Source organism: Anser anser (assembly GCF_964211835.1).
Source record: "Anser anser genome assembly, chromosome: 8".
In the NCBI taxonomy this organism is placed as follows: domain Eukaryota; kingdom Metazoa; phylum Chordata; class Aves; order Anseriformes; family Anatidae; genus Anser; species Anser anser.
Genome location: NC_139728.1, coordinates 30,760,161 through 30,785,065, shown reverse-complemented (window position 1 = coordinate 30,785,065; position 24,905 = coordinate 30,760,161). Strand labels below are relative to the sequence as shown.

Here is a 24,905-nt window from a genome sequence, read left to right as displayed (position 1 = left end):
AGGATTTGGGTTATTCAGCAGCAGAGCTGCCGGCAGGGCTCTTGCTGCTGCTGAGGAGGAGCAAAAGGAGGCTGCTATTTCAGCGCAGAGCACCGCCACGCTGCATATATTCACGGTAAAGCTGCTGCCGGGCAGAAATGGGTCACTGGAAAGGAAAAAAATGAAGCCCAGGAAGGCAGGAGCGGGGCAGAGCCGGGGGGGGGAGGGTGCCACGCAGAGCACGCCGCACCCCGTTCTTCCCGGCCCCCTCGGCAGATCGCTTTGTTTTCCCTTCATCCGCCCACCGTGCCTGCGGTTTTGGGGGATCACCTGCACTCGCAGCTCGTTGCTTTCTGCCCTCGGATGGATTCCCGGCCCCACAACCCGCTCCCCACCTCCGCACGTCCCGGGAGCAGGCACGCGGCTCCCGGTGCTGCAGGGCAGAGCCGTGCGCGTGGCTCGCCGAGCGCACCCGCAGCAGGGTATGAGCAAACCGTGCGCAGGGGCACATTCAGCGGAACAGGGAAATTTGTACCAGCGCTGCCAAGAAAGGTGTTCATTAGTGGTTAGGATCCTGGCAAGCCGCGGCACAAAGCACCCCGGAGGCGCCGCTGCGGGACGCTGCGGGGCAGGATGCGGCCCCGCGCTCGGCGGCGTACGTGCGCGCTCAGCTTTCGCGCCTCTCGCCATCCCGGAGGTCAGCTTCCATTGAAGCCCACTTACATCTGGGCCTGCGAGGCTTTGATGAAGGCTGGTTGTTAATTGCTGCTGCCATTAAGTGCTGTGTGGGAAGGAAGACGCGGCATCGGGGATCTGCGCTTTCAAGTGGCTTCGTTTCGGAGCCAGGAAGTCTGGGGAGAGCCCCGGGGAGCCCACGCCGCGCCGGCAGCCGGAGCACCTCGCCGCGCCGACGCAGGACCGGCCCCGAGCGCCGCGGGCACCCCGTGCATCGCCCGCAGCGAGGGCGGCCCCGGGGCCCTGCCCGGCCGTGCGTCACAGATGGAGCGCGGCGCTGCCCAGGCCGTCCTCCCGCACGCTGGCAGGATGTGTTTTTACTGGAAAGTCGGTTGTTTTGGGTTAGGCCAGGACATGAAAGCAGCCCACGGCCTCTGGTGCGCCGCCGGCCGCGGCCATCGCCTTCCTGTCTGCAGCGCCTTCCTGTCGCCACCGCCGCGGCCGGCCACCGGCCCCGGCCCTGCCGAGGCTCAGGACCAGCACCCGGAGAGCCGTGCTCGCCCAGCCATGGTGCCACCGGGTGCCGGAGAGCCGTGCCGTGCCCTCTGGCTGCGTCACCATTCATAAGCCCTAGCGCAGGAAGCCCCTGTGCGTGGCTGTTGGATTTCGGCCACAGGAGGGGTCGTTTTTCCTTTACTCCCAGAGCTGCTCGATAACCACGTGCCAGCCGGCTTCCTGTCGTGCCTAAAGCGACCGTAGGTACCGTGCCCGCTGTTAGGTACTGCCCAAACTGACCTGCTTAAACAACAAAAAACAACGCCGAGGAGAGCCGAAGGCAGGGTCATGCTTTCATTTATTCACTTCATATAAAAATCTCTTAAGAATGCATCTGAACACAATATATAATACTATAACATACATTGTGTGAAATTTTTGAAAACAATAAAATAACCACCTGGAACAATGCAGTGTTCAACAGACATACAAACCCATTGATCATGCACAACTGTGCTATTTTCATTAACTAGTTAGTCACAAGTTGGACCAAAAGCTTGAAACATATTTTACAAACTGAGATTGACACCGCTCACGATGCCTAACAAGCTTTGTCAGAAGAAGTTTCACAGCACAATTATTACATCAGTTCACATTTTTGTCATAGAAATTCACATTGGGTTGTTCAGAAATTGGAACGTGACATTTAAAAGCCGGCCCACTGGCGGGGGGATTCCTTTTCCTTTTCCCCTTCCAGCCTTTCGGCGCCCACGGCCCCCCGGTTCCCCTCCCCTGGGGCCCGGCTCGCCCCCGCTCGCCGCGAGGACGAAGCCCGCGGGCGGCTGCCACCCGAATGCCCTTCCTGGGTTGCGTATGTCTCTTCAGCTATGTTCAGGTTCTTGTATTTTATGCAATACAAAAGGTTACAAGAAAAAAAGGCAACTCTTATTCCGAGTTTTCTACACAATTAACATCGCCGCCGACAGGCAATGTTAATTCATATAAATTAATAACTTACAAAACATTACAGTATATACATTACGTAATAAATACACTGTTATAAACAGTAATGGAGGTGTTAGAGCTCAAGGCAGTGCGGGAGGAGGACGGTGGACCTAAACCTAGGAAACGTGAACAACAGGCGAGAGAAACACAAACATCTGAGCGTGCAACTTCCACTGAGCCAAGGAGCTGCCGAGGGGGAGCGCGCGTCACACACTGCCTTATTACGCTTACTGATATAGGTACTGCACGGTGCCGTGAAAACAAACTACCCTTTGTCCTGTGCACAACGAAAGGAAAACCCAGTTGAGGAAAAAATACTGTTACTTCTAGCAAGCCAACGGAGAGGGTGCACGATGGCATGAAGTGACTTTAAATGGGTCGTCTGGAGCAGTAAGAAGGCTACTAGAGGTGCAGTAATGCAAAACAGAGGGTGTCCTTTCTACTTAGTCTGTAAAAGTGATTAACTGCAATAAAGTGACAGGTATTGCCCATGAAAAAAAGGAAGACTGCTTCTTGTAACAGGAAGAATCAAAAAAGTATCCATCAATTTTGAAACACTTTGTGTTGCTCTTTATACTAAACTCCGTGTATTTAATAGACTCTTGAAAAGACATGAAAGTGTTTACAAAGAAGGCACACAGGTCTGCAGACAGGTGGTCAGGTGGACAGGTTTTATACGTAGAGTTATTAATCAGTAGTTTCTATCAGTCTAACTGGTATAAATTCCAAAACTAACAGTATAAAATCTCTCAGTTGTGTGTCATTTACTGTTCAGTTACGATTCAAGCCAGCTCCAGGACAACACGATGCTTTTAGCTGACAAGGCTTAAACCACAATGTAAATCATCTGGCAATTTCCTGAGCAATCATTCACTACACGATCTCCAACCCTGACTCCAATCTCAAGTAGCTGGGGAGAACTTTTAGCCAATGTTAGACACAGGCCTAAGACCCAGGCTGCAGGCGAGTCCCTCGAGACTGCTCGCATGCTCATTAAGTGTTTAAAATCCACTTACACAGGTACAGGACATTATGTGTCAACAGGAGATGTGTCTTCTGTCACAATTTCTATGTTCGCCTCCCTCTGTGGATCTTTTTCCCCTGGGTCGTCCATGCAGAGTGTCTTTGTATTGCTGAAGTAGCCGATGCCGTCTCCTTCCTTCTCAGGTCCGTCCGAATCCTCCTCCTCGAGGGTCAGTTCAAACTGGAACTTCTCCATCAGGCCCTGGCAGTCCCTGCTCCGCTCCTCCAGCGGAGGAGAGGGGCTCTGAGGTATCATGCTCTGGTACCAGTTCCTGTTGTCCTCCAGTGTGTCCAGGATGTCCTGGGCGTCGGGCTGCACCAGGTCAGCCCATGTCTCCCAAAGCGGATGGACGATGTAGTCGATGAACCCAACCTGAGAAACACGAGAACATGCACAGTTAAGGGAAGGGAGGTAGATGGGTGTCTAAAGAGTTAAGATGACCGTAATACATGATTTTTACAAGCAAAATAGCTGCCTGGGAGCAAGCTCCCCGTCCCAGAACAGTCTGATCACAGACATAATCACCTCCTACCAAAGCTGCACCCCCAAAGCTGCGGCTAGGTTGACCTCTTGTCCAAAACCAAGCCTTGTATGGAAGGTTGAGGAAAAGCAGGAGCCACCTGGAAACTCAGCGATAAAGCTGCCACTCCCATCCCTGGCTGCATGAATGATTTTGAATGTCCTTGTAGGTGTCTTTTCCTGAGCACTGAATCAACCGCTGCTGTGCAGGAGGCAGGGCGAGTTACTGCTCTGAAGGCAGAATGTCCCACTGAGGTCCCTGCAGAAATGCCACCTACTAACTGCCAGTGCACAGAGACATTTTAAGACAGTTGTTGTCCCCACCCCGTGAATTGAGAAAATGTGCTGTATCTCACCCAGGGCTCCTGGGGACTGCGGACAAGGTTGGTGTATTTATGGCAACGTGCAGTCACACCCCAGGGGCTTCGTTTGGCCGGCAGTTGTGAAAATGCCAGTGTTCTCAGGGTGAGCACCAGCCCTAACGCTGAATGTCACTGCTTTTATGGACTTAAGTTTGACCTTTAGATGTATTTTACTACAGTGTGCAGTTTGTATCTGTTCTGAACTCTTTCGTGGTGCTGCATCTTTAAACACTTCAGCGTGTTTCCTCTGCGCTGCCAACGCAGCCACCTCCATGAACCTTGTAGAGATTTCCCTTCCTTTTGCTTCATTTTGGAAAGCGTGCAGAAAGCAGGGTAACTGACCCTGACAAGAAGTCCTCCTGCACTAACGTGGACAGACCACTGCTGCTTGGCTCCCGCGGAGTGACGTGCCAGTGGTGGAAACAGTGAGGCTTGCGGCCGGGTCCGCCAGTCCATCCGCCCGCTGGCGCGTAAGTTCTGAGCTAAATCATTTTTCAATTGTCTGACTAAGAGGACGTACGTCCAGGATGGAGAAAACTGAATGGCCATAAAGAGGATTGAAATTCTTCCGTCTTGGCAGCGTGTGTCACTTCTCTCCTCGCTCTGCTGGACAACATTTCTGTGCAGCAGGAAAATGGCTCTCAAAGGGGCCAGACTCAACGTGCAGATGTTTGCTTTGGAAATCACACATGCCTCCTTCAGACACAACAGGATGTCAATAGAACCATTAACATTCAATTGTAACGTACTGTTGAGGCAGCTTAAACAAAAAGGTGATGAAAATTTCCTGCAGCACATGTTCCGGAGCACTTTTAAAGTGAAAAAAATTCTGTACGGTTAGCCGATGGCTTCACCGCCACCCAAAACGCTCAAGGGCTGCAGGACCTACGGCTACAAACCGGGCGCCTTGCAGCAAAGCCATTGTTCCTTTAAACAAACATCCCATATCACAGAATAGCTGGCCAGATGGCCGAAGGCTGGTCTTAAAATATTTTGATGTAAAGAGGGAACATCCAGAGCCCTGCAATACTTGCATACTGTCTGCCCATCGGTTCTTTGTTTCGCTCCAGGATGGAAATGCCACTTTCCTCCCCCCCCCCGCCATTAGTTGGTATTTTGATGGCAGCCATTTCGTGCAATTCCTGTTCTTTTTGCATAGCAAAAATGCCATTTTGAAACCTCTGTGAAGCGCATATGTGAAACGAAAAAAATAATTGGAGCTTATATGTGGAGCACATGGGCATTTTCTGGCCAAGCCTGGCCAAAGGATTCACTTCTTGTTAGGTTAACAAATAAGACAGATTTTTCCAACAAAATCACCATGCGGTTGAGTGAATAATTTTGAAACCACTTGGCTTAGCCCAAGAGGACATTTGGAAATAATTATCGTCAATTTTGTTACTTATTCAAGCTGAAAAACCTCGATGATGGCTTGCTCAAGTCATTTAAAAACAACAACCAAGACACCATTATATGAAGACAGGAATAAGTTTAGGCAAACATAAATTACTGGCTTCATTAGAGACCAGCCAGGTGAAATTTTATGGCCTGTGCTACACAGGTCAGAAGAAATTTGACCTTTATATCGTCTAATCTATGAATCAGAACTAGGAATGAGCCAGGTAATCTCAAAAAAAAAAAAAAAAGAAAGAAATATCCGAATTCTTTTTAAGATTTGTAGTGACTTAAATACCTATTCTTTGACTTCACAACACAGAGACTCCATCAGGCTTTTTAGGCCAACTTTACTGGCCTAATCAAAAAGTGCAAAACTGTTCTACACAAGGCTGAAAAACAACCAACATTCAGACTTTTTCCATGTCCTGAAATGGAGCTCAGCTTGGGGACGCTTCTATCGCTGCCATTGAGTGGGACTGGCATTGCTATAAACTTCTAATGTGGGGTACAATATCAGTAGGTTTAGGAGGTGCTAATTAAGAGCTAAGAAGGAGGCTGTAGGGTGTGAAGACAGAAGAGACCTGGGGAGATCAGAATCACACTCTTCCAGCCTGGGGAACAAAAGGAAACCAGCTCACTCTGGAAACTGGGACACAAACAAGGCAAGATAAGCATGCATTTAGAAATGAGGAGACGCCAAGGAGTACATAAAGGAGGCTGAACAGCCTGGTGAGTCTATATGAGCTTCAGGCACAGCTGCATGTCAGGGTCAATCAGAACCAACCCTCTGAACAGCTGGCTGTTTGCCTAATTGTATTAGAGAAAGCAGATGAATTTTTGTCTCTGCTTTAAAAATACAAGCTTAGGCAATACAAAAATGCAGCTCAAGGCCAATTACCTGTGATTTTTCCACTGACGCTGTATGTTTGTCACACATTGGACTGATTTCCATTCCTCTTTCTCGTTCTTTGTCTCCCTGCTGGAAGAACTCCTCCATGATTCTGTCTGTCCACTGCCGGTACAACTCCAGAGACTTTGTGGGATTACTCAAGTCTGCACAATGTACCATATTTCGGAGAACCTGCAATTATATTAATAAGAAAACTCGTAAAATCAAATGGAAAAAGAGGACGGCTTCAAGCTGTATCTGCTTGCTTAATTCAGAACATTTAACCACAAGACTCTTTGATTATGCAACATTCCATAAAAATATTAACATCGTAATATCTCCCTATATGTGACTAGCTGCTATGGTCTGCTCCAAAAGTAAACTGTGCTATATGTTTTTCAGACAACTCAGTACTTACAGAGGGTGCAGCGGTGGCAATGTTAATTACATCATATAGGTTTGTTTTTGAATGCAGGTGCTTCCCACCATTCAAACTTTATTTTCATGCTCTCATATGGTTAAACGCTCCTTCTTTATTAAATGAGTAATATCCCTTCCACACACACAAAAATGTGCCTGACTAACTGTGGCTACAAGGATTTAGACAGCAATGGAGTGACCTGTTTCAACAGCAGCAGTATTAAACAAAAATGTAAGGTCAGTTTTCCTATGTGACTGTTCTTAAGAAGCTGGCCATCAAAGTAGAGAGAGGATCAGGATGTACCTCGTCCTACGTGTCAACTACGTAACCCCCTACCAGTACTGCTTTGTCATTTCTGTAAACCAAGGATTAGACTATACAGAGAACAGAGCGTACATCATCAATTTTAACCCAGTTTAAGAGTTGCTTTAGGTATGGAGTTACAAATTAAATTCTTGCAATCTTGCAATGCTATAGCAATCTGGCTATACTTCTTTGTTAAGACAAAGAAATGGGGGGAAAGTGGAAAAGAAATTCAAGAGCCCTCAAAAGCTGAGCCTTACAGATTAACCTCAGAAGAACATGCATGCTTGCAGTTGCATGCTCTAAGTGTTAAAATGTAAACCCTTCTACCTGAAAGACAGGAGACCACCCTGTACCACCTTGTTGGTCTCCGTGGTGCAGAACAGAAGAAAATATATCTACAGTTCTTGTGTGATTGCTGAAAATCTAGGTCAGCAACTTTACTATATATAGCCTACTGAGAAGCCACAGTAAAAACAGGAACATGGTTTCTTCAGCACCAAACAAAATACATGAAATGCTACAGGAACCTCCTCTGACCTACCTGTATTCTATCTGTGTAGTTATCCAGAAGGAGGACTCCTGAACTGGTCACTTTCTTGGTTTCCACCATGGTCTTCAGATCAGCTAACAGACTCATATGCTTGGACATATCTGTTGCCAATACCTTTACCGAAGAGAAAACGCAATCTCAGCAAGGGCAGCCACACAAAGAAGCCAGTATTATGTTTGAGGGTAGCAGCGTGAGCATAGGTCATACCATGTCAATCACCATCTTCCTGAGAGTCTGACGCTGTTTCTTGGTCAGGTTCTGGAAGATGTCACAGTGCTCTTCTTGAAGCAGTTTGAAACCCACAGCAAGATGGTGGTTCTCCAAGACGGATTCGTCGTTGTACATCAGGGCTAGTTCAGAATCTAGCAGAGCAACATAAATATGTGACTCCAGTATGAGAAATGCGTGACTTCAAACAGCAAACACTGACACTGGGCACTGAAATGTTTATCCATATGCAATAAATCGGGAAAGTTTTCTTTTTTTGTTTCACATGTGCCAAGAGCACACAGTTTTCTAATCTAAGCACATATGTAAATACCATAAACAGCCCTTTGCTCAGTTCTAATGAACAAAATAGTATTTGGTTGACTTAGTTACAGGCTTCAGAACCACTGACAACAGAAAGCATGAATCCTGCAAACGCACTTTCCAAAAAAGAACAATACACATATTTTGGAATCAAAATACATGCTTAGCCTGTTGCAGAATACAATATGAACCACAATATTTAGGCTTTATTGTTGTCAATAGCAACAGCATTATTAGCCTTATATTAGAGATAAAATTTGCACTCAGGATGGGAAGATTTATTATGCCTTATCAAGTAATAACCACAAGATTCAAGGCCACTTTGCAAATTGCACTACAATAGCTTCCCTTGTTTTCATAGGAGTTTAATTTTAATTACTGCTCCATTTCAAAATGTAGGACTAGTTTACTGCACAATATGTTGAGAGGGCAACACAGTCTGAAAGTCATAATTTGTGACCTCGCTGTAATGGAAAATGTACTCCAAGCTTGCAGATGAAGTTATAATTGTACTTGAAATAAAACTCACTTGTATTAATAAGAAACTGATTGGAGACACCAGGGTGATCCACATCATGAATTGCAGCTGCAAAAATTGCAGCAAGGATTTCCAAATCAGTGAAGACAGCCTAGGAAGGAAAACAGAAATTTGTCAGAAAAGTCCCTGTGTTTTCTTGCTCAACAGTTTGGGATGCTGATGTAGAGAAACAAATTGTGCTTTCTGAATTACAAGGCATTTACTCAGAAGAAAGGTCTACATGCAGCATGTGCCCTTTAAGATGAAACAGAGATTACAAATAAAGCTGCTGCTGAAATTTCTTTATGTTTTCTTCCCTGGTAGTAAACTGAGCCCTCAGAAGAACAGGCAGCCCACTGCATTTTTTTTTTTTTCAAGTCTGAGCGCTATCGGTGATTGACTCAATTTAAGGTTCTTCTGTGTTCATATAAGCAGTGTGCTGGTTTTAATCCACCATTCAAAACATCCCACGTTAAAACATGACAAGTGCCCGACACAGACCACTTTGCTCAAACCAGGTCACTCACATCCAGTGCAGGGGTGGAGAGAAGAACATGGGTGGACTGGGCAACATCAGCAGCATGTAGGCTGTTGTGGTAAGCTACATCCGAATGGTAGTGGTCTTCTAGAGTCATCATGTACGTTACAAAAGTGTCTGACGAGATCTTGAATGTTTTTAGTAGATCTCGCTCCTGTATAATAAATAAGTACAGATGTATGTATCAAATAAGGATGTCATATTGTGGAAGGCAACATAGCAGAAAGCAATTAGAAACTCAAATAGCGTCGTAAAAGAATAGCAAATGTGATCAGAAAACCACGCACCTGAAATATAGCATACATAATGCAGGTGAGCGGCCTGTTGTGGGAGTACCTGGCAACATTAAATATGTTGAGACCCCATTTATTCAGATCTTCCAGTTCCTTTTGAAAAGACAAAAAGGGAACAATTAAAATATTTCTCAAGACATTTCTGCATTTATCACTTTCACTGAGGCTTTTGAATGTTCCAAAAGTTTAAACAGAGAATTCAACCCTAATTGTGGTAATCAAATAAGTGCATGAGCACACGTAATTATTAAAGTACATGAACACAGAGTGACTGTGAAGTGCTGATGTCAAAGCACTTGTACAAGGAGACCACATTTCCCTGCACCAGGGGAATTATTTGTGATGTTTGTTCCCAGGTAGCAAGAAGCAAGGCACCTGATGGAGACAAAGGCCTCGTAGCCAGTTTGTTGCACATAGCATTGCTTTATGTTCCTGTGTTTGATAATTACTCTACTCAGCCTTCATCACAGTTTCTGATTATTTTAGTGACATTTTCAAAGAATTTGTCAACCTGGGAATATGCTGTTAGGGTCTGGTCCCATAAATTACAACATCTGTAGCGGCCATATCACTTAGGGGATACTGGTTCCAATTTTACCTAGGGGCAGTCAATCCAGCCAATCCATCCCCTGCTTTGAGATCATACTGACTCTCCCAGAACCGTAAGGATCTGTCATACCTTGGCCAGATGGTCTTCCTTTTCTGTTTTCACACCAAATCGTGAGATGCTGGTATTATTTAAGCTTGAACTATGCATTAATTTTTTCACTCCACTGATCTGTGTCATGAGCTGCTGTTTTTTCTTCTTCTCTCTGTCCTTCTGTGTGGGAGAAGGAATCTCCACATCATTCTGCTTGTCTGTAACAAATAAAGGTGAAATGAATCAACACCATTTGCAGAAATAGAGTGTGAGCACCCATCACACCCCTTAGAGTCAACCCTTACCTTCGATCATTAAATATGATTAAGTATTACCCAGTTGATGCATATTAGGACCCATATTCCCTGCTCCTAAAACAACAACCCAATAATAAATTGGTGGCACTTATTTATTAAAGGTTTGCCCTCTACAACAATTCTTTCTACTAAAAATGTGTAGAATAACAAACAAAGTGCAGGGTACATCCCTGCTGTCAAGTACGCTTCGAGATAATAGCAATATTAGTGTGCATTAAGTAGGTTCGCAGTGGGGCACAAACTTGGCTGGGGAGATGTGTTTGATAGATAAAATCTATCCACATACGCTAGTTGCTGCCTTCAAAACTGCTCCATTTGCTGCACTAAAATGGAGATACGGTGGCTCATGACTTTCATACTAGCCATTTTTCCGTGAACTTTTAAAATAGCCTACTATAATCTCTGCACCTTTCTGAGGACCTCCGGAGGGACTAGGCATCCAAGCATTAGTTACTTTTGCCTTAGCTTAATTAAAAATCTCTGAAATAAGAACTACCAGTGTGTCTGCAACGCTGCAATTAAGAAGGAAGCCATTATTCACAGCAACAGTCAAGCTGACATCAATGGGTGTTTCCCTTGTGTGCCTTTGCTGAACAACAGAAGGACTTTCCTATATATAATCTCCTTAGCAATGACTAATGCTAAGGCAGTGTAAAATGGAGATTCTTGAACAGAAATCTCCAATTCATTAAACCGTGAGCTTCACAAACTTGGTGAATTCTGGGAAAAGATCCTTTCAATGTATCTAACAGCCTGAGGAGTAGTGCAGTGGAGAATCTGAGGAACACAAAATAGGCAAAATTCTCAGAGAAAGACAATAGAGCTACACAGTGTATATTGCTATTCAACGTACAGCACAAAGTAGCACTTATGAAAATATGGTAATTGATTTTAAACCTTTAATTGGTGTTTTCATAATGCTTCAAAGTTGGCTAACAGATCACGTTCGTTGCTTTCAATGCCTATCGGAGGGCACATGTGGATTCCTGTGCCTTAAGCATTATTATACACAGGCTCCTGCCCACTTTGGCTCTCGTCCTTTCACTGAGATGTTACTGCTTCTGCAGATCTTATTTGTGACCCCATCGCACTGCTCGCAGCAGCGTCCCCACCCATGACTCGGGGACAACAGGCACACAAGACCTTTCTACAATGCCCGCGGTCTTTGGAAGTCAAAATGTTGAACGTGGGGGCTGAGAGCACCAGGACTACTGCTGCTGGCAGGACTCTGCTTGGTTAACGCTGCTGCCTGCAGGCTTGCAGGGGGCTGGGGACTGCTTCGAGCTTCTGAGCAAGCCGCTTGGCCAAGAGGGTGTCCCTGCAGCAGTGCCAGGAACCACGGCACCTCAATACCCCTCGCTGCTGTAGGAAAGGGCAGGTGATAAAAGGCTATTGTGCTCGTTCCCATTTACACGATTGGGCCAAGGATAAACCCACCATTTTTAATCTTTGGCCTCGATACAGACCTAAGGTTGGTGTCCTTACTCTGACTGACCAAATGATGACAGCAGGACTGGCCCCACTGGCAGAGGACATGGCTTTATTGGGGTCTTCCTCAGCTCATTTAATAAAGGCAATAGACCAAATGAAGTTATTCAATCTGGTTTTAGTTATCTATAAGCTATCCCCATCTTACAAACACTGTTTGGAGTTAAATGATAAGTCTGTTCTATTCTACCCACATATTCCTTCTTTTTGGTTCAATTTCCTCAGCTTTAGACTCTTGTTATTTTGTGCATTCATTAAAATTTTAAGCCAAGTTTTATGAAAAAAAGCAAATTCATAAAAAAGTTACAGCACGACTTCCCAAAGGAGCTTTAAGGTCCTTTTAAAAGCTTTATTCATTTCTTTCTAACACAAGCAATCGAGGTGGGATCTGGCCCAATGCGGAGAGCTTGCACCACTCGGCGTTAACACAGCGCCGAGTGGCTGAGTGGCCCTTACACTGCCACCAAACAGCGAGTACGTCACCACCATGGAATATGTGAGAATAAGCAGGACAGGAATAAACAAGACATGAAGGGAAATGCAGTTCCCTGACCTAGCCTGAGCACAGGGAATAATACAGCCACAGCAGCAGCAGCAGCGGCTCGAGCTCCTTAGCCCCTGCTGAGATGCAGACTACCCTAACCTGGGTGTACGTGGGGTTTACTAGTATTGCATTCAGTCCACGCTAACAAGAATGCTGTGTATTACTTGCATACCCAGCATCACGAATACACGGGGTATTTCTGCCGCAGCGCATCCTGCTCCAGAGATGAGCGCCTACTGGAAGTGCTGATGCACAACAAACTCCCTGAAAATGCCAGGGTGGTCATGATCCCCAGCAAGCTGTGCACGCTCCAGGCTCTCCAGCTGCAGAAGCGGCCTGCTGGCTGGCAGCGAGGCAGTCTTGCTTTTATTCCCTGTATTAATTCATGTTCTGGATGTCATGATTAAGCTGAGTGATAAGAGAGGACCAGTGGATTCCCACAAAGCAACTACAGACTTTTACATGGATTATTAATGATGTGATGTGTCCTAAATGCACGCGGTAGTTCCAGTTGCAACTGGCTATTGAAATCACTTTAAAATCCCTTAATGGAAATAATTGTGTGTCATACAGTGAATGCATTCTGGGCCATCTTAACCGCAGGGCATGAGTCCCCCGTGAGCTCCAGCACACCACACACACTCAGCTCAGACATATATGGATGAGGGTTCATTTTATAAGCAAACGATCACAAATTCTAGAGCTGTTTGAAATCTCAGCAAACTGTATTTGTTGTAAAAGATGTATTTTGCAAGCACAGAGGATCCAATTCTCAAACCACTTAAATTCATGTTGGTAGTCATATGAGCTCCAACAAAACTAATGACATGCAAAATACTTTTTTTTTTTTACAAATATTTTTGACTTCCAGTGCAAAATGAGCAAATGAACACAGAGTAATATTAAAAATGTCTGGGCTGGACTTGCTTGTCTGAACCCCTGGCTCTGCAGGGGGCAAATGCAGTTTTATGAGGCAGAAGGAGCAAAGAGAGCATGCAGTTGGGCTTGTGTGACTTTGTCCTTTACATAAGGTCAACACAAAAATCAAATATTGCACAATGCAGCTGACAATAGCTTAATTCAACCCGAACAGAAAAATCTTTCGATTTGGAAAGGGAATTCCTCTGTGGATAACATTATTCAAACATTATACTGCTTTCCTCCCCATATCCACCTTGAAAGTGAAAAATCAAAACGTTTTAATAACGCTCTGCCTCAAAGCACCACTCAGAAATTGGGCACAAGTATAGACTGGTGGGTATTAGGCTGCCATTAATTGTTATCTTTGAGTCATCTGAAAGCTCGGGATGCAACGCCTTACCCAGGAAAGTGTTGGAAATGTACTCAGACACCTGGTTGCCGGAGCGGCTCATCTCGGAGAGGTGTGTCAGCTCGCGGTTCAGCATTCTCTTGAACTGGCAGGGGAGAAGCACACACACAAAGATGGCATTTTTCTGAACACTGGTCTGAATTAATACAGCTTTAACTCTATTACAAGCAACTCACAAACAAGATGTTAAAAACAAAATTGTGGAGATATTTGGAACAGAATCAGTGACATGTGGTTTGATTTAGGTCCTTCTCAGAACCACCATGACTAGATATTTCTTTTCAGCATACTACACTGCAAAATGCATTTCCTGCAAAGGCAGATATTAATTTTCACTGTCATAAATGAGAAGATGTTTCAGGTAATCTCCCTGAAAGATCGAAGTCCCATATTGGTTTTTATTTTCACATCCTGCAACCTTCTTTTGTTCTCAGTTTCATTATATAAGTTTGCTCCATTTTGAAATATGCAAGCAAAATACAACTGCATATGCTCAAAACATAACAGAGGAGCAAAGATGCCATAAATCTGAAGATCTGCTTGGATCATTGCAGTAAAACATAGGATTTAAGCATTTGTTCACCCGGATATACAAGATACGATCCTCTTAATTTTCTAATCACACATTTTCATTGCAGTATCATTTTATCCCACAAAAGTGAATTCCCAAAGGGGAAAAATAATTCACATACATGTATGCTGCATGCACCGTGCACACGTTTATCTCATGCCATACAGTACACAAAAATAACCAGTTAACGTGCATGTTCTCCTGTTAGGGGTTCTAGCCTAGAAATACAGCACAAAAAACAGGCATTTGTGATCCTTCCGGATTTAACCCACCTTAATATAACCCCAAGATACAGATAACAAATAGTTTGCTTCAGGCATTTTGGAAAACTCCACACCACAGTCCACAGATCCTTATGCAGAAATCGCCGGCAAGAGAGGAGAGCTCCACAAGCACAAGGACACCCCGGTTTCCCAGTCAGTAAAAAAAATCAGCATTCATCAAGCCCAGAGATCCCCAAAAGCCCGGCAGTCGCTAATCCCAGACAAAGCCAGCCTTGGCACAGCATCTTTGCAGAGGGCTGAACGTGGGTGTATTTGCTAGCAGGAGAGAATAATGAAATCGGGGATTGCACGAAGAAACAAGAACTAATCCAAATGTATTCAGCGAGATGGCTTCGAGCACTTATGAATTATGAATCGTCCTGGTTGCTTAGTTGGCTGAAGGGGGTCCCCACTCCACATTAGCCTTGCTCAGCTGAACCGGCTGACAAAAAAATGATGCTGGTTTCTGAGGGGCTGCCAGCTTTAGTAACACAGCCATCTTTTTATAAGGAAGATTAAAATGGAGGAAGCTCTGTGCATATTTAAATAAGTCAAAGTAGGCAGCCCTCTCTTCTCCGGTTATGCTTTTTTAAAAAATCCTCTTCATGTCAGAGGCTGAGGATTTTCAAGGCAAGTATTCAGATGGATTGTTGAGACCACGATTTTTCACATTTTCAATGGGATCGCTATTTTTTTCCCCCACATGGTAGAGGGCAAAACGCAGCAATGTAGGAAAATGCACCTTTACAACAGGGAATATCTTTCAACGAAGAAGGCTAAACTAGCAATAACCTTACATCTGCCATGTCAGCCTGCAGTCTCAATGCAGGATTTTAATAAATTCTTTCTTTCTCGCTAGGATATAGGCACAGCCTGAATTCGGAGATTCACTCGTTACTTTCATTGTTACGTTAAGCCAAAATACAATCACTTTATTAGCAAGCTGCAGCTGCCCTTCTAGCCTCAAACCAGCAGCAAAGCGAGTTTTGGTGTGCGTGGCAGCGATCGCAGCGAGGAATCGCCCCTGTGGGGAAGCGCCCGCGCTGCCTTCGGGCGACCTTGGTGCCTGCAACACGCCACACCGCCCGGCTGGGGCTCCCGAAACAGAAGGGCAATCCTTCGTCTCGAATTATTTCTTTTCTCAGGCTGCTTTGGTTAAACGCTATCAGTGGTGCTCGGCGCGACGTCACGAGGCTCCCTGGCGTGCTGCGGGGCAGCCCTGGCCGCAGGGCTCTGGGTGCAGTGAGGTGCAGAGCCCGCAGCTCCCTGGGCACCCCGAGGAGCATCGCCCCACGAACCCCGGCACCGCCCCACGCGGAGCTGCGGCTGCTTTCGGAGCCGTTTCTCACTTTGACTTTAAAAGCGGAGCCACAGCGCCTCGGGGCGATCCTGACGAATGCCAGCACCTAGGCGGACTCCTCGCCCGCTGCTCGCAGACGGGCGCTCCGTGGCTCCCGAGCTGTGCTCCTCCACGCTGACCTCGCCACCAGAGGCAGAAGGCCCGGCCCGCAGGCTGCCCTCCCTGAGCGCCACGCTGGGCCCAAAGCCCCCTGCCCAGGGATGCTCCAGCCGCTGCTCAGCACCGGCCGGATGGGGCGTTTGGGTTTCGGCCACACGCTCACCTCGGTAATAATGATAAAGGAGTTTGAACCGTGCTGGAAACACTGGGCGAAGGCTCCAGAGAGTCCTGCCCCAGGCCCCGCACTGGGGCTCCACAGCTGCAGCCACAGCCGTAGCAGGCCGGGCTGCTGCGGGCAGCAGGAAGCCGAGCTGGGGGACAACACCAAGTCACGGTGCTGTCCATGCTCATGACACACTTCCCTCGCTCTCCTTCTGAACAGAAAAGCTCCTTCTAACGCCCTGTAACTCCCCAGATCTCCTCCTCGCACACAAACCAGGCTCGAGCCTTGCAGCTACCGTCACTGACCCGGATCCCAGCCTCCATGCCCCGCGTACCAGTGACAAGCACCTTCTCCGTGACAAGACCAGAGCTAAAGGAGCTGTGAAGCCACCTCCTTCTCCCCCTCGAGCTGACGAGGCTCAGAGGCGGAGAGCTGAGAAACCTTAGTGATGAAAAATTTAGAAAACTAGTGGCAAAAGGAGTGCAAACGGAGCGGGAGAAAGCCTCTGGGATGAGAGGAGAGCTCTGACCCTATCGTTCCTCAAAGTGACGTATTTTCATGGGTCACAAGCACCAGCCAGCAGCACGTGAACCCTCCCACAGACCTACAGTGAAGCACGTGCCGAAATATTTCTCTGGATTGAGGCCTTTATCTTTACAAGAAAAACACCATAATCAGACGGTCACACAAACAAGTAAACAAGTTTTAAGTAAAGTTACATCAGTTGGGGTTTCTACACAAACAATCGCCCCTTTCAGACAAATAATGCCAAGTGGTGGGCAAACATTTGAAAAAAAGTGCCCTTACCTCACATCTGGCTTAATAAAGTACAAAGGGTAGCTCTTACCTTTCACAGAGGCACAAAGCAATTAAACGGCCTCCGCAAGGTCACACAAGCCATCCGCAGCAGAGATGAGGACAGATAAAAGACCTTTGTACCCTCATATCTGATCTTTAACCAGAAGTCTGTCCCCTTCATCTCTTCCAACAGCCTTAATCTTGCTCGCTTTTCCAGACTTTTAATCGGCAACCTTTTATAAACACAGACGGCGGTATTACAGCACGGCTGGAAAGTCTGTCATTGCCAAACCCAGCCGAGACACCCACAGTGCCGGGTATGTGCACGAGAGTACCCCCGTGCTTTGTACCTTCTACCGGAATTTACCACCTGGATGATGCGGGCACCTAAGGAGGATTTCCTTAATAACACGACACACTTAAAAAAAAACACTCATCTTGGTATGGAACAAGGCGCGCTGATGGTTCGCATGGCAATCCCAACGTGTTCACTGCTGGTGGGGGGGACTGGGGGTTTTTCCTTAGCTTCTCTCCACGTCAGGATGCTCTGGAGCGGTGCTGTTTCCTCCGAGCTGCTTTGCCATTTGCCTGCGGCACCCGCGGGGAGAAAGCATGCTGCTCCCTCTCCGCACAGATCAATGCGTGATGTCATGTGCAAACCTCGGTAACGATTCCTTCGTTAAATCGATTTGACAGCGAAGGGTAAAACAAACAGATTGCATGCTAGCACTGAGAAAATACCAACTGCTTTGCCATTAAGCAAACAGAAGTGTTGCTTCTTTGGGGAGAGCAGGCTGTGTGCTTTAGAGAGCTCGTGCGTGGCTGCAGAACTCGGCTCGGCAATTACAGCAACGCGTATCAGCAACACGTGCACGTGCGCTGTTATTTTCATAATTAATAATCATCTCGGTGCCTTTTACAAAGGAAAGAGGCCCTGATAACCTCGCCGTACAGACGGGAGCTGAGGCATGCGGAAGAGGCACATGAACGGCTGCGTGCAGGGGTTCAAGGGCTGCTTCCCGTGCAAAAGAAGCAAGAGGCAGAATTGGGAATTGTCCTGGGGCTCCCTTCCCTCTACCCCAACTCCGACCACTGCAATCAACACGTAGAGCTGATGAAAAGAGTGCAAATCCCGTGAATGAAATGAAACCCAACCTGAAATTTGCAATAAGCAAGCACACACGGCAGCACACCTGACCTCCTAATCAAGTAACAGAAGTCTAAAACCATCTGGAGGATCGTGTGAGAAAAAGACATCACAGTGGGGGGAGCCTTCCTGTTTCGCATGCTCTGAAGTAACTGCAGAAGTCATCTGAACCAAATTAAGCCTCCCAGAAATTGAATCATTCTTTGATTAATTTTTCATGTATTCCCTGGTAGAGGGAGTCACAGTTTCTTTCCAGCCTTCCAACTCTGCGTGCGTGTGGGAATTTCCTTGATTACCACTCAGGAACTCAGCTCACGGTTCCCCTCCTCACTCCTGACGTCGCGCCCTCTCGGTCCACGTCCTCGGTAGGGGCATTTTCAGGATGGGGTTAGCCCCTCCAGCTGCAGGGGGCGGCTGAGCACCTGCCCCAGCACCAGGTTCTGTGGCGAGGACGTGCCCACCGAGCAGGAGCGCGGTGACAAGGCAGTGGCATTGCCACCGAGTGCACGACAGCTCCCACAAGCTTATGGCGAGCTGGTACAGCCCCTCTCACCCATCCCACCGAAAGCTCTGCAGGCAAAGCTTGCTTGCCTTCGTTTTCACGCAGAGGAAGAGAAGTGGCCCTGCCTGTGATGGGGTGTGCCAGACCCAGGAGCCTGAGCACGCCGCACTGGCCGCACTCCCTCTCCATGCGTGTGGCACGGGGCGTTCAGGGCAGCATCCAGCCACAAGCCGGGAGATCCTCCTCATGCATCAGTGTGGCAAATCCTACTTTTCTAGCTTTTTAGGGAAGAAATAATTCTCTTCCTTTCCCAGGAAGGTTCGTCAGAGAGCTACGCAGACGTACACACAGTTCTTGGCCTTTCCAGCCCAAAGCCGGCTCGGGCAATAGTCCCGTTGTCATTTCTGTTCCTATTGCCCCTTGGAGCACGGCACCAGTGGTGTTCCTGGTGCCTTACAGACAGCACAAAGACAGGAGGATGTATCTGCTGCTGATGCAAATCCTTTGAAGTCAATGTATACCAGCTGAGGTTCCCTGAGGCCACGAGTCCTTATTCAAACAGGCTGCCTAAAAAAGTTTGAGTCATTTGCAGGAGCTGAGGGCAATTGCAAGATAAAAGAGCTGCTAAGATGCTGTGGGGCTCCAGCCTGGAATACCTACGGAGAGTGGGGTCCCACCCCGCACTTTGATGGGGGAATCTCGTTGCAGATCTCCAGCGTGTAAAAATGTTTATAAACTCTGTTCCCGGTGACCCACCCTTCTGACGCAAATATTACATCCCTCGCTCTTCCACTGCGCTTGGAAATCCTTAGAACAAAGGGATTTGTGGTACAAGGGCAACTTTCGCCTTTGATTTCTACGCAAATGCAGCCGGGCTTAATCCTTCTCGGTTTAATTGCCCTGGTAAATCACTTCAGTTCTGGAGGCACAATTAAATCTCCGTGTAACTCCACTCGTGTTAGCAGCACCTCTCCTGGGAATGGCGGGCCGGCCGGCCCCGGGAGCTGGGGAGGAACAGCTGACACCTACCTGCCCCGGGACGGGACGGCGATGGGAATCAAGGCGGAAATTATTTACACGCAGGAGGGAAATTACTCATGCATGCAAACGACTCCCAGGTCAAGCGGCGAGTGCGTAATGCTTTTGTCCGGATCTCTGGTCGCGCTAAGAGAATGGATGCGACACAGATGTGCTACTGCAGATTTAAAAAAAATCAGAGTAATCGCATCACCAGCGCCGGAGGAGCTGGGAGAAACGTTTTAAATACCTCTCTTCCCGGCGTTGATGCACCTTGTCCCGTACTGGTCCTTACTCAAACAGGCTGCCGAAAAAAAGTCTCTGCAGCCGAGCACCTGGTCGCCACCCAGAAGCAATTTGTCACCGTTCTGCTGTTCACCAAAGCACATTTGGGAAGCCTGTTGATTTTGTAGGGCCGAGGTATTTCTTTTGTTGTTTTCTTTAAAAGTTTGCAAGCCAAAAGAGTTAAAGTTCTTTAATTTATCGGAGGAGCGACCCGACCATTTGGCTGTGCTTTCCCGGCGTCACCTCCCTTACGAGAAGGATCGCCAAACTGGCCCGCAGCTGCCCCTGTTACTCCACAATTTCTATCAGTTCTCCTCTTCAAGCACTCGCACAACAGACGTCGGGAAGGCGCATTTAAATATAATGTTTAAAGAAAAAAAGAAGCCTAATTTCACATTAAATCAATACTACAGGAGAAGGTTTTCAGACATATTTCAGTGCCTGAAGAAAAGTGGAATGGTTGCAGTCAACAGCCAGTCATTAAAAAAATCAAATGCTTTTGCAACTCTTTCTAGTTCTTGTTTCCTAAAACAATATAGTTTTTAATGTGCTAGAAACTATTTCTAATGAGATACAAAGTACTATTTGGTTTTTGTTTTTTGTTTTCCCTTCAGCTTATTTTTTAAACCAAAAAGTAAACACACGGTTATGAAATCTCCAATTTCACATCAAAGGAGCATTGATTTATATATGCGTTCAAAGGAAGACTTTAAAGGAAAAACATCATGACCAACTTGTTGGCTTTGTGTTATTAGAATAATTTAAAAATCCACAATGTAAATGTTGATAAATAAATAGCACGTTGCCATAAATCAGCATGTGGCTGCTCATGAAAGCAATAACATATATCTGATGTAGACGGCATAATATTCAGATTTTACCCGTAAAGTTTAGCATTTCATCTGAAACCTCCCTTGGGTGGTATGCATTTATGCAACGCAGCACTTAAAAAGTGATGAAATGGAACCTGAACCACCAGTGTTATCACCGGTACGTTTCCAGCTCATTTCCAGATAAATGAGACTTGAAATATGCAAATTGAATTAAAATGCCGGAAAGGAAAAACTCCCCACACGGTCCTGCACCAGGCAGGCGCTGTGCATTTAGCCCTGCGTAGAAGCGATTCCGAATTTCCTCATTTAAAAGCAGGCTCGGGGCACGTTACTCACTTGCTGGGAAATGGTGAGCCAGAAGAAAAAAACCCCTCCACCTGATGCTGGGGGATCGGCGAGGTCACGGAGAAACCACCCTGCTTATTTTCCTGAAAATGAATTTGTCATGTGTTTACAAGGTGTGCCCGCCCCAGTTTTTGTTGGCACGCTGAGAAATGTGCGCCGTGCCCTGCGGGGCCACATCTGCTCCCAGCCTCCTCCGGCCGGGCAGCCCGCAGGATCTCCTGCCGATGAATTCAGGTCCCGGTGTACCCCGGGCTCTCCATACCCTCTTTGTACCAACAGCCCTCGTTTTGGGTTAACGTTTGGTGCGTTGACGGAATCGTATTTGGTATCAATGTCCTCACCAGTACCCCAAAAACGCTTGGCACCGGAGCCCTTTACCTGGAAAACAGCACGCGCTCCAGGGGACGGGGACAGGGCTGCTCCGGCACCGGGTCACAGGCGAGGGGCAGGTCCCGAGCCCGGCGCCAGCCTGGCGAGCCCTAGCACCAGGCTGTCAGTCCTGCTCTCGTTTTGTTCTTCAGCCTAACAGGAGGCCCGTCAATAAAAGCAGGAACAAGCGAAAACACTGGTTCTGCAAAATCGTTTTTACAGAGTTTTACCAGCTGAAAAAATGTTTGTTGTGCGTTAAGTGCACGAGAAAATTGAGGAAGCAAGAGCCGATGAGCACCGGCCTGAGCTGAAGGCTAGGGGCTAGGAAGCAACAGCAAAATTAATAACTGCAGCAGTTTGTTTGTTGACATAAAAACTTGATTAAAGAAAGCCCTGATGCAGCTGACAACATCTGCGGCCGTGAGAGCAGATAACGCTCCAGCAGGCTGCAGATCTCAGACCAAAATCTTTTGTCAGTCCCACCCATGCAAACCACACTGACGAAGCCTCAAGTGCCAAAGGAAGCCAAACAACTTCGTAAAAAGAGCCCACAAACCAGAGCACCTCCCCGGCTCCTCCGCCCGTGCCAGGCAGCAGCAGAGCCGGCAGCGCGTCCCTGGAACCCGAGGGGTCCCCGGCACCCAGGGGGGCACCCCACGTCCTGCCCACCGCCTGGGGACGGAGGGCAGGAGGGCGCTGAGCACCTGGATTGCCTCCCTGGCCTTCGTCAACAGAGAGGGGGAAGCGTGCTTATCGTTTAACAAGAGAGCAATGCAATTAAAAGCGGGATTTTGTTAATCGTATGAAGCAGCAATTTAAATTTAATTTAAATTTGAGTCAGGCTCCGCAGTCCTCGTTTAGGCAAATCCGGCAGGGGTTTTACCTGAGTAGGAGAACAGGCTTTGGAAAATTCAAATAACCCGGTGCCCTGAAACGACTTCTCAAAGATGCTTGCAGGGATGCGAAACTCTGGCAGCTTTTAATCAGCAGAAGTCTGCTTCGGGAAGCGCAGGACACAGACGTCTGCGGGCCTGGTGAACGGCGTACGCCACCCTACAAGGCAGGATCTCCCCCCATTTTTGGTGCCAAAATGAAAATGAGCCCAGTGCAGGCATCAAAACCATATGAAAGGCACTAATTAATGTAAATATATTCAAATGAAAAATCCTTCTCACAGAGAGATAGGCAAATGATTTGCAGAGTAATTTTTATGTAGCGTTTGCCCAGCTGTGCTAAAATAGCAGCAAGGTGAGGCGCTTCTCGTTTGTTTGCTTTAAACACAGAGCAAAGACTTTAATCAGAGAAATCTCTCCCTCTAGGAGCTCTGACAGATGAGCTTTCAAACCAATACATCTCCACAACATGTTTTGGCTTTGATAACACAACATCTTTCAATTAAGTTTCACTTAGTGAAAATATTTTGATCGCCAGTAGCCTCCCTGAGAGCAGTCGCTCTGCACCTGGGTAAAAATCGAAGGGTTTGGAGTCAGGCTGTGCCAATCGGCCCGCTCCACAGCATCAGGGTCAGCATTAGGACTGCTCCGAGGGTTAAATCCTGCTTTGAGATCCTTCACTGCCCGCCTCCATCCGCAGCGGTGCTGCTCCTCCGAGATTTCATGCGTCTCCGGTATCCTCACTTCACTTCCAGAGAGGTCACTGCTCCGAACAGTTAGTCACCCTCGCGTCCTGCCCTCGAATCGTGATTCATTTCGAACCTGCCTTTGAGCTATTATTTATTTAAGCCCCACCCTGATGTGTTATAACGTAAAAGTCTGAGAATGCAGAACTTTAACAGCCGTCACATCCAGGCACAAGCAGAAAATGTTAAGGGATAAGCTAGGAAGTCCTGGGCACCGTCGTGTCCTGACGGACAGCGGCTCCCCAGGAGGGGTCCAGGGATGATGGATTTGAAGCAAAACTCAGCGCCCCAAATCCTCACCTCTGCGGTGGCTGTCCAGACGTGCACTGGCAGCATGGTGCGTGGTCGTGGGGTTGCCCTCTTACGGGCTTTTCTGACCCGTTTACGGCACCAGCGTGGTGGGACGGGGCAGCAGCCACCGCTGGAAATGAAGTCGTTTGCTCCAGGAGGGTATCTGGGACGGCGGCCCTGGCTCCCCCCGCCGTGCTGGCACTTCACAAAGACAGCGGCACACCTTCCTAACGCGCCGCTGCCTTTGATATTTGGATCAGCTCAACTGAGATATCTGGAAACTGACAGCCCACGGGGCTAGCAAGACAAAAATATCAGATTGTCAAATCCGCCTGTGCGTGGCCCGCTATTCCTCCCCGCTGTTGTGCCGTATTTCACAGAACCAGAATGATTTACTGTAGAGGCCAGAGAGAGAGGGGGAGGAATAGGGAGGATAAAGAGACAGCTGACCCGAAGGCCCGTGTGTGAGAGCGCTGAGAGCTGACGCACAACGGCAGGGGCAGAGCCAGCTCCCCCGCCTCGAGCACCCCGCAGCTTCTGGGGGGCTCACGGGCCGGGGCTGCTCCCTCCTCGTCCCGCAGCCTCACGCGCACCTCTCCCAAGCGCTCCCGTTAAAAGCAAACGGGTCGCTCACTGCGTGCAGCGCTGCCTTAAGAAACACGGAGCCCTTTCCTCTGGAGCAAGGGCACTTCCACACAAACAGACGCCATCCGATAAAGCAAAGCCTGAGCGACCACTGCAGCCTCGGCCACAAACGGCTCCTACCGTGCTTGGCATCAGCGATGCTCTCGTGCCCTGCAGCTGGAGGACTAGGAAACAGTTAACGGCGCTGGAGCACGCCGACGTCAAACCCGACACGGGCAGCGCCTCGGCGGGGAGGGCAGCGCGGTGCCAGGGGATGCTGACGGCAGCCGGCCCGCGTGTGAGCCCTCCCGGCCCGCGTGTGAGCCCTCCCGGCAGCTCGGCCGCGCATCTCTGCTTCCTCAGCGCCAGTCCCCGGGCGAGGGGAATACCGGCGCGCGGCTGGGGAACCGCGTGCGGAGCTGGGTGATTCATCCCGGCTTGTAAAAACAGGAGACGTGGAAGTCTCTTTGTCTCGCTGGCTGCTGCACAGCCGAACAAGCTTCTCTTTGTGAGGCACTCGGCTGTTTTAAAGGATATTAAACAAAGGAAGTTACAGCAAAGCAACCGAAAGACTAAACAGCTTGGCACCGCTCAAGGGAAACATCACGTACGAAGCGGACAAGATTCGGGGCCGATGCTCGCGCGAACGTGGACGCTGTGCAGCCCGGCACATACCCTGCTGGCACCCGGCCCCGCGCTGCGCCAAACCTCCACCGAGACCCGCGCGAGTTTACATTAGTGCCCAGATGTTTATTTAGCCGCTGTCTCCTCAAAGCGA

The 24,905-nt window shown here is 47.9% G+C and overlaps 1 protein-coding gene across 7 annotated transcripts in view; it reads right to left on the bottom strand.

The window, feature by feature from the left end:
* Positions 1–1,489: 1,489 nt before the first annotated feature.
* PDE4B (phosphodiesterase 4B) overlaps positions 1,490–24,905 on the bottom strand; it is a 191,148-nt gene continuing 167,732 nt past the window's right edge. For 6 of the 7 annotated variants that reach the window (XM_083845730.1, XM_083845729.1, XM_083845731.1 and 3 more), the window contains 9 exons: positions 13,813–13,906; positions 10,182–10,360; positions 9,497–9,595; positions 9,199–9,363; positions 8,684–8,783; positions 7,831–7,985; positions 7,615–7,737; positions 6,356–6,538; positions 1,490–3,550 (listed from right to left, as the gene is read on the bottom strand). In XM_083845730.1, the coding sequence (XP_083701856.1) occupies positions 3,185–3,550; positions 6,356–6,538; positions 7,615–7,737; positions 7,831–7,985; positions 8,684–8,783; positions 9,199–9,363; positions 9,497–9,595; positions 10,182–10,360; positions 13,813–13,906 (1,464 nt within the window). In that variant the 3' untranslated portion in view covers positions 1,490–3,184. Of the gene's footprint in view, positions 3,551–6,355; positions 6,539–7,614; positions 7,738–7,830; positions 7,986–8,683; positions 8,784–9,198; positions 9,364–9,496; positions 9,596–10,181; positions 10,361–13,812; positions 13,907–14,664; positions 24,253–24,905 lie in introns of those variants that run through there. The other variant, XM_083845735.1, reaches the window with a different exon arrangement.